At 35.6% G+C, this 16,794-nt stretch overlaps 1 protein-coding gene across 2 annotated transcripts in view; it reads right to left on the bottom strand.

Moving 5' to 3' along the window:
• The window catches only part of GPM6A (glycoprotein M6A), a 491,855-nt gene that overhangs the window by 81,049 nt on the left and 394,012 nt on the right, over positions 1–16,794 (bottom strand). For both annotated transcript variants that reach the window (XM_020997866.2, XM_020997865.2), the window contains exon 2: positions 9,033–9,225. In XM_020997866.2, the coding sequence (XP_020853525.1) occupies positions 9,033–9,225 (193 nt within the window). The remainder of the gene's footprint in view (positions 1–9,032; positions 9,226–16,794) is intronic.

Genomic DNA, 16,794 nt, shown 5'->3' with positions numbered 1-16,794 from the left:
GTTCAATTCCAAGCTTTTCCATACTCTATTCCTTGGAGAGCTCCTTGAGGAAAAACATACAGTAACTTCTGTAACTAGGTATGAGCACTGCTCTGACTCTCTTGCTTTCTTGTGACTGCCTCAGGTTCTGGTTGGTTTTACCACATATTGTTGAGAAGGTTGTTTGAGTATTTGATCCTGCAATAGATGTGCTAGCTTTCCATGGCTCTGTGACCACAGGATACATCTCTAATTGTTCATATTGATCAATCCATTCTCTAAACTAAATATTGGGCTTGCTTTCTTCACCAAAGTATTTAACATTTTGCAATATAACGCAATCACAGAATTTGAGAGTTGGAAAGGACTCTCAGGGGTCGTTTAGTTCAACCCACGTTTCTACTTGCTTCTCTCCCTACAACACAGCGCACCCATTGATCAAATGAGATGATATATGTAAAGCACTTTGCCAGCCTTAAAGCAATATGTGTGTAGGTGTATGTAGGTATGTTTATACATATATGTGGGGCAGCTAGATAACACAGTGGATAGAGTGCCAGGCTTGGAGTCAGGAAGACCTGATTTTAAATCCAAACCCAGACACTTACTCGTTGTCTGACCCTGGGCAAGGCACTTAACCCCATCTGTCTCAGTTTCCTCATCTGTAAAAATAAGTTGGAGAAGGAAATGGCAGACCACTCCAGTATGTTTGGCATCAAAATCCTAAATTGAGTCAAAAAGAATCAGATACAACTGAAATGACTGAACAGTGAAAATACATATATGTGTATATACTTTATATGCATACATATATATCCTTAACTCTTCTGTTCCTTGCCCCCCCACAAATAGCCAAACTGTTGTCAAGAACTGTTGATTTCTCATCACACACACACACACACACACACACACACACACACACACACACACACACACCCCTCTCCTCCCCTAACACTGTGATCACCCTGGTCCATGTCCTCATCATCTCAAGTTTGGGCTTTCGCAGTACCCTGCGGGTTGTCCTCCATTCCACAAGTCTTTTTCCCACTTCAGTCCCATCAGCAGCCAAGTAACCTTTGTAAAGAACAGGCATAAATCCTTTTCCCCAAATACACACACTCAGAAAACTCCAGGGTCTCCCTTTTACCTCCAGGAAGAAATATAAAGTCTTCTGTTTGGGTTCAAAGTCCTTCAACTGTTTCCCTCCTTTTTTCCAGTCTTCTTATACCAATCCCACATACATACTCTGTGATCCAGGAATACAGGCTTCTTTGCTGTTCGTTGAACAAGATACTACTTCTCTCAATTCCGGGCATTTTACCTAACATTCTCTCCTACCTGAATTCTCTCTTTCCTCAATTCCCCCTTCCCTGGCTTCCTTCAAGTCCAATCTAAAATCCTACCTTCTACAGGACACCTTTCCTGTTTTTGAGTCAATCAGTTGTGGCCAACTCTTCATCACTCCATTTGGAGTTTTCTTGGCAAAGATACTGGTTTGCCATTTCCTTCTCCAGGTCATTTTAAAGATGAGGATACTAAGGCTTAAGGTTAAGTGACTTGCCCAGGGTCACTCAGCTAGGAACTGTTTGATCCTGGATTTGAACTCAGGTCCTCCTGACTGCAGGGCCAGCACTCTATCTTCTGAGCCACCTACCTGCCCCAATCCATTCCTGATCACTCTTAGCCCTAATGACCTCCTTCTCTTGATTATTTCCAATTTATCTTGTAAATATTTTGCTTATACATAATTTATATGTTGCCTCCCCATTAGACAGGGAGCTTCTTGAACACCAGCGATTATCTTTTGCCTTATTTCATGTTCCTAGCACTTAGCATACTAATTGCCACATAATAGGTGTATAATAAATGTTTACTGAGTGACTGATGCATATGTGTGCCTGTATATATATGTATGCACACATACACATATTCTTGGTGTAAGAACTCAGTAGAAGAATCATATTACCTCAAATTTGGAATCGATCTGAGAGGTCATACAACCCGATCCTCTGCTCAACGAATATATCTTTTAAAAAAGTCACGATTGTTGAAAGTAGCTCCTCCACAAAGGCTTGGCAAGAAGCAATGAGCCCAAGGTAAAGAATGTGGAGGAATCAAGAGGAATTTCTTACTAAAAAAATAGTAATTCAAAGAGCCAGGTACCACTGATAATGAGCATTTCCATGTCTTTAAGAATTGTAAAAACAGACCTATAGAAATATCCCACCTCGAGGTGCATACTCTAAATAAATAATATTATCTCCTACTGTACTAAGAAGATTCTGGACATTCAAAAAAGAGAATCTACCCTCCTGGGACCCTAAAAATATTACCATAGCTTCCTTTACCCACCCTTGCTTTTTTCCCTTCTAAGAAGAGGTGTCCTTAATTTTCATTTCCAAATATCAAAGCAACCCCAGGGATTACCTAGTCTAGTATATATAGGAATTCTCATATTGAACCTGAATTTCATGAATAGCAAAACTTTTTAACTACTCACTGTCTATGCAGGGAATTACTTTCCTAGAATAAAATTTAAGTATTTTCCAATGATGATTTAAATAAGGAAAATGTAGTATTTATCAAGTCAAAAATAAAATTTTCTTTGTTTTTTTAAAGTATTTTATTCTATGTACTTTTCTTCCTTTTAACATGACATGACAGGACATGACATTTCTAACCGAAATGTCAAGGAAAAATCACCCCACAAGGAAGTTTCAGAAAGTAAAACTGTATTTAAAATCTGTCTTATTTCTTGTCCACTTATAGGAATCACACGTGAGTGATTTTTACTTATTAGCCAAGAGCAAATATATGAAGTCCCTTGTATTCTCTACCCAACTTGGACCACAAAAGAACACTCTGAGTTAGGTTTTATAAATACTATAATGTCTATTTTGCAGATGAAGAAATTCTCACAGTGATTTATTAGTTTGTTCATGGTCACACAGCTAGTCATATACTGTACAAGTCTTCCACTAAGGTATACATGTGAATTATTATTTAGTCATACCTTTCCTAAATCTCAAACTTCACTTTAATGCATTTAAAAAATTTTTCAGTTTCTAAACAGACTGAAGACGACTGACAGATTGTATTCACCTTTCATAAATTGGACAAAAGATAGTCAAATATGCTGGAGCACTTTAATATCTATGATGCACAATGGAGGGTGATGAAAAGAAATGAGTCAGTGTGGGGTAAAGAAAAGAATATCAGATAGAATCCTTTGAATGATGCCAGCTTCTTTGTGACACTGGGCAATTAATTTCACTTCTTGGGACTTGGGTTTTCCTCATTTGTACCTAGAGAACTTCAAAGGTCCTTTTGGTCTAAAAATTACTATGATTCTTCAGTGAAAATCCACAAGGAGGAAAAGGCATTGGCAATTCACTATCCTTCTGTTTATCCTTGTATTCACAAAGTTGACTGACTCCTTTGCCTCAATTAAGTTATTTGGAGAAGGAGAAGGAAGGTAAAGAGGAGGAAATATTTATATAGTGCTATAAGTTTGGAAAATGCTTAAGATATATAATTTCATTGATTTTTCACAAATATCCCATGAGGTAGGTACTGTAACTATGCCTATTTTCTAGATGAGGAAACTGATGTTGAGAGAGGTTAAGACATTTGCTCATGGTCACACAGATACGTGTTGGAGCAGAATGAGACCCTCAGTCTCCCTGATTCTAAGTCTGGAATTTTTTCTACTATACTAACATAAACACTCATAAAGTAGAGAGCTCCATGATACACTATCCCAAAAGTCTTACTATAGTTTTCCTCCACCCACTTATTAAGCCCCATTTCCTCTAAGAAAATGTTCCTTTAGTAATCTCCCTCTCCTCTGAATTCCAGTAGCAGCAAGAATTTGTAGAAGGAATTCTTAAACTGGGATTTGCAAAATTGACTTTTCCCCCATCTTTTTAGAAAATATTTTGATTACCGTATTTCAATATAACTGATTTCTTTTGTAATCATGCATTTATTTTATGCTTTTAAAAATGTTATTCAGAAAAGGGATCCATTGTTTTCATCAGATTGCCAAAGGGTAACACTAAAAACTCCTATTATCAAGGATGCATGGATGGGCACAAGCAAGAATCACACAGGATAAGAAGGCCTAGACGGGTGTGATCTGTATCTCTACTATGAGGGCCCATATCACACACTGGCAAATATATCAAAGAGTTCTGGAACCTCATAGGATCAGCCTGCATTATTGATGGGGTCATAGCCCAGGGGCTCTAAGAGTCTTCAAGACCCTCAAAGTTAATTCCTCTCCTTTTATTTATTTATTTTTTAGATTTTATTTTTAATTTATGGAATGAAACAGGCATTTCCATAACCCAACACAATAAAAATGATGGTTGTACATGAAACCACAAATCTACTATGCACAACTTGCTATTTCTTTCAGATATATAACAAAATTATCACATAAATTTTTTCTTCCTTCTTCCTCCTTCCCTGCCCTAGAGATGGCTACCATGAGACACAAATAAGTATATAAATATTAAAATTATTCTATACATACTTCTATTTATGAGGTATTTTTTTCCTCTGGATGCAGATAGCATCTTTCTTCATATGTTCTTTACAGTTAATTTGGGTATTTATAATAGACAAAATAACTTATTCATTCAAAGTCATTCTTAAAACAATATTACTATTACTATATATGAGACAGAATCCCATTGCCAATTAGTCACTTAGGTATTATTTTAAAGACCCTGGGTGAGGGGGTCTGAAAGAATTGGGAAGTTCCAAAATATGCATAAACAACTCATGATTATTTTATTACCATTATCTATCATAATCAACATTATTATCCTCATCATCATATTTTGCAATTGTATAGTACTTTCCAAAGTGCTTTGAAATCAAGGTAACAAGCATATATTATGTTCCAGACATTGTGCTAAAGGCTAGGAATATTCATCATTTATTTATATAAAATTTTTTTAAAAATATACTATGTGCCAAGCGCTGTGCTAAGCAGGGAGTGATATAAATATAACAATCATAATTAGTAATAACAATAATAGCTAACATTTATATAGTATCTTAAGACTCACAAAATGCTTTACAAATATATCATTTTATTCTCCCAACTACCCTGGGAGGCTGGCATTATTAACACTCTCATTTTACAGATGAAGAAACTGAGGCTGATAAATTTAAGTCACTTTCCCAGGGTCACCAGAAATATAAACAGAAAGGCAGTTCCTGTCCTCAAGTTGCTTATAATCTAATGAAGAGAGAGACAGGCATAAAAGGAAGCTGAAATGAGGAAGACGCACCTGCTTGAGGGGCATGGTAGATAGAGATGGTCAGAGACAGAAGAAGAACCAGGAAAGAAAAGAAGAATGGCTGTTCTGGGCCCTCCTTTAAATATAAAGGTTCTAAGAGGAACTTAGCAATGGGAAAGGAAAAGGAGGCCACACGTATTACTGAAGTTATACTGACTCAGTGACCCATTGTTCAAGTGCTGCTTATAAATCAGTGTTGGGGGAGGCTCTGCTGGGAAAGGTGTCACCCAGTCTGCAGCTTTTGTAATACCTGTTACTTGGGATGTACTCATACCAGTGATGTTTATACCCATACATGTTAAACACCACCTATAGGTAATTGGGGAGGTACTGAGATGAATTGGCCCATCCCTTTTTACTGACATGGACCTATCCGAATTGTCTTTATTTCATTACAAAAGTTATCAATAAAAGCTGTCTCCATCTTGATACCCTTTCTAATGTCCAGTGATTAGCCTGTCAATGTGTTGCTACTTTGACATATATTTAATCAACTTCTTCTAATTCTCTTTGTCCAGAGTTTTGCCTCATTAATCAGGGCAAAAGCCTGGACAAAAATTTTCCTTTTAACAGTATATTATATCATTCATTGCCCTAAGCAACATTTACACTTGTAAAAGGGAGGGCACAGAACAAAAAAAAAATTGTAACATTTTTCTCTTGTATAAGGGAGAGAGAACACAGAGGGAAAAAGAAAGCATAGGAAGGGAAAAAGAGAAGCAAAGCAAAAAGGGGAGGGAAGGAAAGTGGAAAAAAGGAAGAATGACTGAAGGGTGATACTCAGCATTTTTTAAAATAATTAAACTTTTATTGAGTATTTGCTAAGCAAAGCCTAGGTATTGAAATGCAGCTATTAAAACTTATGAAAGCATTCACTTGAGGGAGATGTGAACATTTTAATGAATAATTGAAACTATTAAAACATCCATTTCCCAATTAGAATGAATACTACCATTATGGAAGTTTTTACATTTATGTTTCTAAACTATTATTTTACCAAATCACTGAATGTCCCTGGAAATAAGCTTCAAAGGCAGAATATAATATTGAGTTAAAAAGTGGCGCATATTTTCAAGAGAAATAGAGAAAATTGCACCAGCCAGACTCCATTGAGAATGGCCCAATCTGTCCACTTACAGATGGCAATTTGATCAGTTTTCAGTCAGTGTTTTCCCCTTCAAGATTTCATCCAGTGGAATCAATGCTTAATAGCAGGGCTCTTAGGACCACAAATGATGTGTGTGTGTGTGTGTGTGTGTGTGTGTGTGTGTGTGTGTGTGCGTGCGTGTGTGTGCATATAAAAGCTTCGCTTAGAGTGCAAGAATATTTAGTTCTGGATTCAACAACACCTTTGGTATTTCCATTGGCTTCTCATCTTTACATTTGTGGCTTTTGTTCGAGGTTTGCACTAAGGAGGAACTATAACAAGCAAACTTAAAAACCAGGAGCATTGATTTGAGAGCAGTAGGCATCAATAAGTACCCAGAGACTAATAAAATAAGTTGGAGACTAATAAAATGATGGATTTTTCTTGCTGTGATGACAAAAAAGTCTTAGCTGTGTAGTCAAGCTGGAAACATTATTCTAAATACTACAGCCTCAAATGACAGTTATGACCACACGTACAGAGCTCTGAGAAATGCTCGATTGAACACATTAACCTGCTGTCATACTTCACTGGCAGCAAGATCATTCAAAGTAGCCTCACTTCTTTAACTGACCTAAAGATAAGTACCTCCTTGACTCACCTGGTTACAATCACTAAATGCTCCAGCTAACTGACTAAAGGAGTGGTTGTTGTTTTTTAAATCGTGCTTCATAATCATCCCCATAAGGCCAAATCTTGAAAAGTAGATTGTTAGGAATCATAACCTCCCTAGTATTCATAAGCAATCACAAAAACTCGCTTTCATCAAGGAGTTTATGTATGAAAGGAGATAAGACGCTCCAATAACTCTGCCCTTAACTTCTTGCTCTTAGGAGGCTTTATTCCAAAGAGTGCTGAATTCTTTCCAAAAAGTACTTCTTTTTGCCATCCTACAATCAAAGTGGCATAGGGAAGCATGGGAAATCACTCCTGCTTTACATATAAAAGGATATACCTTTGCAGGCTTCTAATACATTCTTATGTTCTACAGTCTAACCGAACTGACCTTCTCACTGCTCCTCACATATGACTTTCCATCTCCCATCCCTGTACCTTTGCATAAGCACATTCTCCATGCCTGGAATATACTCCCTCCTCATGTCTGCCTGTTGGAATCCGTGGTTTCCTTCAAATCTCAACTCATGTGCCTTTTTCTGATCCTCCCAGTTACTATGACTACCATTCTCCCCACCACCAAATTACATTGGATAAATTTGGTATATGCTTGTTTACATACATATTGTCATTATTTTGACTGAGATGGTAACTTCAGAGTCTAACATGGACCATTAGGTTTGTAGTTATGGTCCAGTGCCTAATCTTGGCTTGGCTCTACTGCTGAGTTGCTGTGTGACTAGATAAATCCCTTAAGTATTGTGTGCCTAAGTTTTTAGTGGCTGTTTAAGGTACTGGAGAGAACACTAGACTTGGGAGTCAGAAGTCTAATTAAAGAATTAAAATTACTTTGAGAACAACAGATGTTTCATTTTTGTCTCTGTATCCTCAGGACCTGACCCAGCACCCAGCATATAGTAGGGGCTTAATAGGTAAATGTTGGTTGATTGGTTGAAAATGGTCACGATTATTCCAGAAGAACATAAACTCCATGTAGGCAGAGACCCTCTTCTGTCTTTGTATCCCTAGTATGCTGCCTTGGACACAGTACAAAATTAGTAAATGCTTATTGTATTAAATTCATTCACTATAACTCACATTTATATTACATATTTGCAGAATTTCAGAGACCAAATAGTCCAAGCCATACCTGAGGCATAGTTCCTCTTGACAACATCCCCCATAAAGGGTCACCCATCCTTTGCTGAAATACAGTGATGGGGCATTCATCCAGAAGGAGTCCATTCCATTTCGGGGTACCCCTGTTAGAAAGTTTTTCCTCATACTGAGCCAAACTGCCTTTCTGGATTTTGTGCTTTAATGTTTTAAAAGTCCTTTCCTCATAACTATCCTGTGCTATAGGTAATGTAGTTATTATTATCCCCATTTTACAGATGAGGAATTAGTCAGAGAGTTTAAGTGACTTGCCCACCATGAAGCTGCTAGTGAGTGACAGAGCTAAGACTCCCATAAGGACTTCTGGCTTCTAAATCCTGTGCCATTAAAAACTTAGGCAGAGATCAGGGATTTATCCAGAGTAACACAGCAACTCGGCAATAGAACCATGAAAGGATTAAACAATAAACCATGACTACCAACCTAATGTTCTACCATGAGACCCTCAAGTTCCCACCCCAATCAAAAGATTAAAAAGCCCTAAGACGTGAGCTGAGAAGACAACCAGCTTTGGGGTGAAGTGGGAACTTTGGATACAACTTGGCAAGGGAGTCAAAACATAAGTTAATCTGGGCTATGGTTCTTAGAAAACTTGATTCTCACTGATTGATGATAAAAGACAACCATTTCCTTGGGAATTAGATACACAAATACAGTACTTTCCTCTGATAATTTGATAACAATCAGTTGATTCAGCTTTAAACATAGATTTGTTATACACATCAAATTCTTCATACACTCACACATAGAGTAAACAAGTGAGTAAAAAAACCAACAATAATAATAACAACAAAGTGACTTACATAGTAAAGACATCGATGGTATCCCCAGCAGATCTTCCCATCTCAAAATAGGTTTGCAGAATGTTAACAGTTCCCGAGAGGGCTTCATGGCCACAGCCACAGAAGAGAGCAACGCCAGCGTACAGCAAGATGGTAGCAATCAAGGAGGCATAGGGAATACCCCCCAAGCACTTAATGCAGCACTCAAAACACCCTACAGAGAACCAAAAGAAGGAATTAGTCCTCTAATTTAAAAATCAAATTGTGAGCAGCTTCTCACTAGACAGGAAATGTGATATTCGAATTCCTAAGTATGATCTAGTAGATTCTGGAAACCAGGCCTTTGAGGGCTGTGAAAACAGGGTAAATGTCAGGTTCTTCACTTATCAGGTTCTTCACCATAAGAGCAGAGCTAACCATTGTAGAGAAGAGATGCTTGTTCAATTCCTGTGCCATGACTCATATTGAGAGATGAGATAACCATTACAAAAGGGACGAAAATAACAAGAAATGAAATATACACACACATATAAGTTATATCATTCTGGAAATTGTCTTGTAACCTCAGAGCTTGGGTTCCATGTCTTGGGCACAATAAATAGTTAATTTAACTCTTTGGTGAATTGAATTGAGATTAATTCCATCTTCTTCTCCCAGTGACGGCAACCTGCTATGTCATGTTTCTTTAAATGCCCTTCCACACTTCTTCCTTCAATCCAAACCCTATACACTCCTCAAGGCCAAGGTGTGGAGCCAATTTCTCCAAGAAGTCTTCTCTGAGTTCCACAGCCCTAAGTCAACAATGTAGCTTTTATCTCAGCATTTCCAGAATCCTCATGGTCTAGATAACAGGTTCCCAATGTTTTTGGTCCCTAGACCCACTGGTTTTCAGTAAACCTTTTCATAGTCCCTATTCTATATTAACAGAAATACATTTCATGAACAGAACCAGGAGAAATGTTGTATACAGTAACAGACACGTTGCGAGATGACTAATATTGATAGACTTAACCCTTCTCAGCAGTACAAGGATCTAAGACAGCTCCAAAGGCCTCATGATGGAAAATGCTATCCATATCCAAAGAAAGAACTGTGGAGTTTGAATGCAGATGGAAGCACACTATTTGCTATTTTTTTTTCTTGTGTTGTGTTTTGTTTCCTCTTTCTGGTGGTTCCTCCTATTGGTTCTAATTCTTACCTACAACATCACTAATGTGAAAATATGTTCAACAGGAATATATATGTATAGCCTATATCAGATTGTGTGCCATCTTGGGGAGGGAGGGGGGGAAGGGGGAGAGAAAAATTTAAAACTCAAAAGCTTATGGAAGTGATTGTTGATAATTCAAAATAAATTAATTAAAAATTAAAAAAGAAATAAATTTCAGTATTTATCATGCATCTGCACATAAGAAATAAAATAGAGATATTAATTTCAATATAATAGTATAGTTATTTGCCAAATATTACTTTGTACCCCCTTGACAAGTTTCTCATACCTCCTGGAGGTATATTTACCCCATAATGAAGCCCCTGTTCTAGATGATACTGTTTCAAAGTTGTTTTGTGTAGTTAAACTTCACCTGTTTACCTAAGTTATAGACAAATTTAGCGCAGTGACCAAATCTATTTCTTTCTGCATCCTTTAGAATGAGACCACAGTGCTGGGTATATGGCAGGTGCTTAATAAATATTAATGACATTAGCTCTTGAAACTGAATGTACTACCAGAGAAATGGAATGTATCATTAGAGTTCTATTTATTTTTAAATGGATGTTCAAAGAAAGTATTCAAATGGATCTTAGATCTTTTCAATTTAGATGTTCTTTCCACTGATGTAGGTTCCAGTTCATCCATACCTGCCTATCATATGTGACTCTTGACCATGTTCTCTAAAAATTTACCACAAAGGGTCCCCCCAACATGCTGGAGGTCTTCCTCATTTTCTCTGGAAATTTTGAGCATACTAGTAGGGCACTCTTTCTCTCTCTTATCCTTCCCCCTTTTTCTACATAAGTACTGCACCTTTCCTTCCTACAATCAATACTACCTGAACAAATTAAAAAAGAATTGTGATTTTAAATTTCATACTCTAGCTTGAATATCTTTCTATCAAATATATTTTTGTCTCTAAAAAGCACCACTGAATCATTCAAAAAGCTGAATTCATAGCAAAATTACTTCCTCCAAAATACCTCCAACATGTAAAATGCTAGCTGTGGAAAGGCTAGATAGTTGCTCATCAATTCCCATCATCTCACTTTATAGGGACAGAGTAATGAAGAGATTTTCCAAGGCCACACAGACAGTAAAGGTCACATTTAGCACTTCAAAGCAAGCCTTCTGGCTCCCAAACCAGTCTTTTCATTCTTCATGCTGCCTCCCTTTTGTCACGTTTGACATTATTCCTAGATAGGTACTTGTGAGCAGCAGTGAGGTGCCTCTAATTATTGCCTAGATTCTCAAATCTATAGCCCAAAGAGTGAAACAATAGCTCTAATTAAGGATATTTTGTGATATAGAAAATTTAGAAAAACACAAGCAAAATTTGCATATCAGGTGAAACTCAGGCTTATTTCAGTGGGTGAGTGGAAAATTTCTATTTGGCATATGACCTCCAGATTAAGTTGGAGCTGCTACTAAGAGCTACAAAGAGCTACTAAGTTCCTTAGTACCATTTCATTTAAGATCCATGATTTTTCTAGCATAGATACCCCAACTCTGATCACGACTCCTCCAAGTTATAGATTGTATATGAAAAGCTTTTCAAAATTTTTATTTAGTGGAAGGTCTTTCAAGTTGCTCTGGCAAAAAGAAAAATGGCAAACTGACTTTGTTAAATTTAGCCAGGTTCATTCTTGGACAATTAACATACAGTCAGCCAATTGCCATTCCCATACTCCATTGCTGCCTTTTGAGTCTAGAATATTTCCAATAAAAATTTTGACACACACAATTCTTTGTTCCCAACTAAATATAGAAAAGGAATGAAAGTTAAAACATACTCATTTCAAATTTCTTTCTAGTCTTTTGGTGTGTTGGACTAGATCATAATCATCCCAAGTCTCCTCTTTGATTGAAAAGGGTGTTAACAGCACTCCCATCTGGGAAGGCTCCCCTCATTTCTGTAATATTCCTGACAGGAGGACACAGAATTGTTGGCAGGCAGAGGAGCTGTCTGCTATCCAAAACTAAAGATCCCCATTTGTAGAAGACTAGCATCACCATAGCAACACATCCATCCTTAAGCTTAGACCAGACCAGGAACCCCTTAGGGGCCAGACTTCAAGAGCTATGCATATCCTCAGCTTTACCACCTTGGTTCAAGAGATAAAGATTTATCAAGGGATAGAATAATTACAAATGTGAGAAAGCACAATCTGAGAAGTAGCAGGATAATCTGTTTTTAAATGGAACTTGCCTTAAAGGTTTAACCATAAGAACTTTAAATATTGGTGTTCAAGGGAATCATCTAGGAAACTGAATAGAAAAAAGGTGGACTATATTCAGGAATTTTTCAAATAAGAATGTGAATTTGACAAGTACTGGCTTTCAATATTACTTTTAAATGTGAAAATTTCACCCTTATTTCTAGATCATAAAGACAAACCTTAGAGTTTTAAAATCAAAATATTTGTGGGTTCTCATTTAACAAGAAATGTAATGCTCCAGAGGTTTTGTAACTATAGGAAAATATTTCTGAAACATGAAAATGTATTAATCAAGTATTTACTGAAAACATTCTATGTTCAAAGGACCTTTAGAGACTCAAACACAGGGGCTGTTCATCTTCTTGTTTGTCTGTTTTGCAGGAATTCCATTGCCAGTCTGTTGAAGCCTACGTACCCTTCTCAGAATAATATTTTTAAATTCATAAAATACAATGTGTAAGGTTATGAACTAATTATACTAAAATATAAGTATCTATTTAAATATTTTTAAAACTAGCCCACTGATCCAAGATTAAAAATAACTGTTAAAATAATCACTAACTCAAACATATAAACATCATATAAATGAAATAATCATAATGGAGATAGTATCTAATCAAAATTAGTTATGGACTTGATTTGATTTTCTCAAAAAAAAATATTCTATTTCTAAAATTTTGAAAAATGTTCCAAAAAATTTAGAAAGTATCTTAGATAAACCCCAATACTCCTATTTTATCCTAGAGTAATCTGAACAATACGGAGCACAATGACATTGTAGTGGTGATCAGCAAAATAAACATCCCAAAAGCCACATCTTCTCTGAATTACAGAATAGTTTTCACAATTCCCTACTTAAATTATTTTAGGTTCACAATCAGAAAAAAGGAAGGAGGAAAAACTTTATTTCATGAAAAGAAGACAGCAGAGAGACTGAAAGTCCTTATTCAAATTGTCTTTCCAGGGAGCTGAACTATTATATAAAAGCCATGGGAGTTATGAATAATTGCTAATGCTAAATGTTATCTCTATACACATATATATTTCTATAGGTCTATCAATCTATCTGTGGACACACCCACTTAACACTAGTATAAATAAACTAAAAGAAGATTTCAAAATCTATTGACCAAAATGTATGACTCATACTTAAAATGCAAAATTATTAAATAGAACCCTGAAATCAATAGACACCTATATCTCATTTTCATATTTCAATAAAGTAGGTGGACTATGTAATAAACAATAGGATCACTATCCCCTTCAGCAAACACAGCCTATGAAATGAAAGAGTAAATTATAACACTAGTCTAACAGGTTTTGTCCAGGGGTAAAAGAGCGGAGGAACAAAGGGAACAAAGGAATTTAATTATTTAGACTTTCAAATGATTTTGAAAGATTTTACCATTCTCTTCCAAAAGCTATTTAAAAATTTAAGTCTTCATAGGGGAATAGAGAGAGGAGAGGTGGAGATTTTGTTGTTGTTGTTTAAACAGGGAACTGTTTTAATAACTGGTTATAACAAAAAGCCACTGTTCTGGATACAGAAATGAAAACAGGAAATTCCTAGCTTAATGAATCAGTTCTAGGATTGATAATGCAGTTGGGTATAGGTCTAGGCATCCAAGTAGAGTGTTATATGCAGGGAGTGCAATGAGAGACACTGTGTCAAGTTAATTTTTAAATTATACATTTCATTTCAATGCAAGATAAGGAAGTCTCTCTCCATGGTATCCAGTTTTGTTTTAATTTTGTGGTACGCTACAGTGAAGGCTCAAAATCTCCAGTAGGCAGTAACACACAAGGGGAGCAACTTCCAGACTTTCCCTAAGGTATCTGGATGCCTTGTTTTATATTACTATATTACATTAAATTTTGTTATAATATATTACATAATTTATTATTAATATAATACATTCCTATATTATTAAATTATAAAATATTATATATTTTTTAACTTTTAAAAAAATTATATAAAAGGGATTCTCTATGTAATAAAATTCCCAAGTTGATGGGAACACAAATTGATTAACAAATACTTATGGATCGTCTACTTAGCTTGAGTGGCAGCTGAGTTTAAGTGTAGGCAAGTATAATGTATTAATATTTAAAATAATCCAAACTATATGAATAGAATGATGAACACTAAGTGAAAAACAAGGACCCAGGAAAGTGATCTAGAAATTATTGTCCATTGTTCCCTTGAGACATTGGCCCACTGCAACATGGGAGTTATGGTAGCCAACAAAATGCCTTCCTTATAAAGGGTTCCTGAAACAAATATGAAACCATTATCCTATTCCTCTATAAAACCATATCTGTAACATGTCATTCTGATTATTGACAACCTCAAGACATATTTTCAGTAGTGTCTGCATGGATGACACTTTCGGTGAGATCTATTAGTAGTCTATAAAGTAATCTTGTTACGTACATAAAGAAACACAACATCAAGTCACATGTTTTGACGCCATTCCTTCTCTTGGAACAATGACAACCAAGAGTTCTTTAAAATGTCAGTTATAAGGGCAGCTAAGTGGTGCAGTGGATAGAGCACTGAACTTGGAGTCAAGAGGACCTAAGTTCAAATCTGACCTCAGACACATAAAACTCACTAGCTGTGTGACTCTAGGCAAGTCACTTTACCTCAATTGCCTCACCAAAAAAAAAATGCCATTTATGTAGCATGAACAGTCTATGCATCTATTGATTATCTGCTGTTATATCGATGTTTCCATATAACAAGGTTTACTGTTGGTCATTAATAATGCATGTTTGCATGCTTGAGGAAAATGTTAGCTCAAGTTCTGCCTGATATTTACAAGATGTGTGACCCTTGGAAAGTCATTTCTTGGCCTCTTGGACTCAAGTCACCTCTACTTTGGCAAGTTAACCTCTTTCCACATCAGATTCCTCATTTATAAAATGAAGCTAGTATTAGCATCTATCTCACAGTGATATAAAATGCTTTTGCAAACCTCAAAGTGCTACATGTTAACTATTATTATTTTGTGTATTTATTTGTATACAAGTTTTATTCCGCTCTAGACGAAGACTATGAACTCCTTAAGTTCCCTACATAAGTGTCTTGTTCATCTTTATATCCCCTTCAGCATCTGTCATCTTTTGTGTTTAATTAAGAATAGAATTAAATCGGCCACGTGTTACATCACAAAGCAAAATGGTAGATAAGATTATTTGCAAAACATTATGAAATTTCAATAAAACTGTGCAAAACTTATTTCTTCAAACACTTATTTGAGTGAAAGAAATTATTCTATATGGATATTATATTTGAACATATAAACAACTAGCTAAGCCCTTTGAGATCTTTCTGCTTTCTACCCCCCAAGGAATGTTTGATGGCACTGAAAAAAAAAAGGAAACATTTTTTAAATTGACGTGCAAGCTTACATGCCATTTTCTGCACGCCAAAAAATACCTTCTATCTTAACTGTCTGGACCTGTGATCTTACTGGTGTAAGGAGCTTGGGTGAGAAAACCTTTTTTTTTTTTAATCAGAGCAGAATGTTTTCCAACTTGGAGAATTTCATGAGGGGCCTGAGAAGTTAAGTGATTTGTACCAGGTTACACAGCCAGTATGAATCAGAAACCTTAACTCAGGTCTTATTGACTCCAAGACCAGTCCTCTATATACCATGCCACATTGCTTCTTGGCATTTACTTAGACATATATATACACATATAACATCTAAAATAATATCTAATATATACAGATAGATTATATCTATACATTATATACTATACTGACATAGATACATATATATTAATACATACACATATGTATATATGAATATGTAAGTATATTTTAATTATATGTAATATATTATAAATTCATATGATTTTGCTTATAATTTCTTATAATTCAGATAATATAAATAAGAACTTAAATATTTTGATCAGTTTTCATTCTTTCAACTCTTTTAGAAAAAAACTTTACTCAACAACAAATACAATCAACAAATACAACAAAAAACATATGTTTTAGTATATCATGATCTGTTTTATTAAAACCATAAATAGAAAATAAACAAATCCGAAACATGTCCTTGTGGAATTTAGTGAGGTATAGTTACAACACTGCAATTTTACTGACCAATATTTGAACTCCCAGTGCAATAGAACATTCATGTACAAATCATATTTCCCTTAAAAATGCAATTTAGACTAAGAGAGGGTTTTACAAACTCCCATTTACCCCTTTTAACAGCTATAGATCATATCTTGCATTTGAAATGCAATCAAGGAATGGAAAGTTATATTTAGATAAAGTGTTTGCAGATTTTAAAACTTATATTCTAAAGAACTTATATCCTAATATTCTATATTT

Source organism: Phascolarctos cinereus, unplaced genomic scaffold, assembly GCF_003287225.1.
Source record: "Phascolarctos cinereus isolate Bilbo 61053 unplaced genomic scaffold, phaCin_HiC Scaffold_9;HRSCAF=440, whole genome shotgun sequence".
NCBI lineage: Eukaryota > Metazoa > Chordata > Mammalia > Diprotodontia > Phascolarctidae > Phascolarctos > Phascolarctos cinereus.
This window is presented reverse-complemented; position numbering and strand designations above follow the sequence as displayed.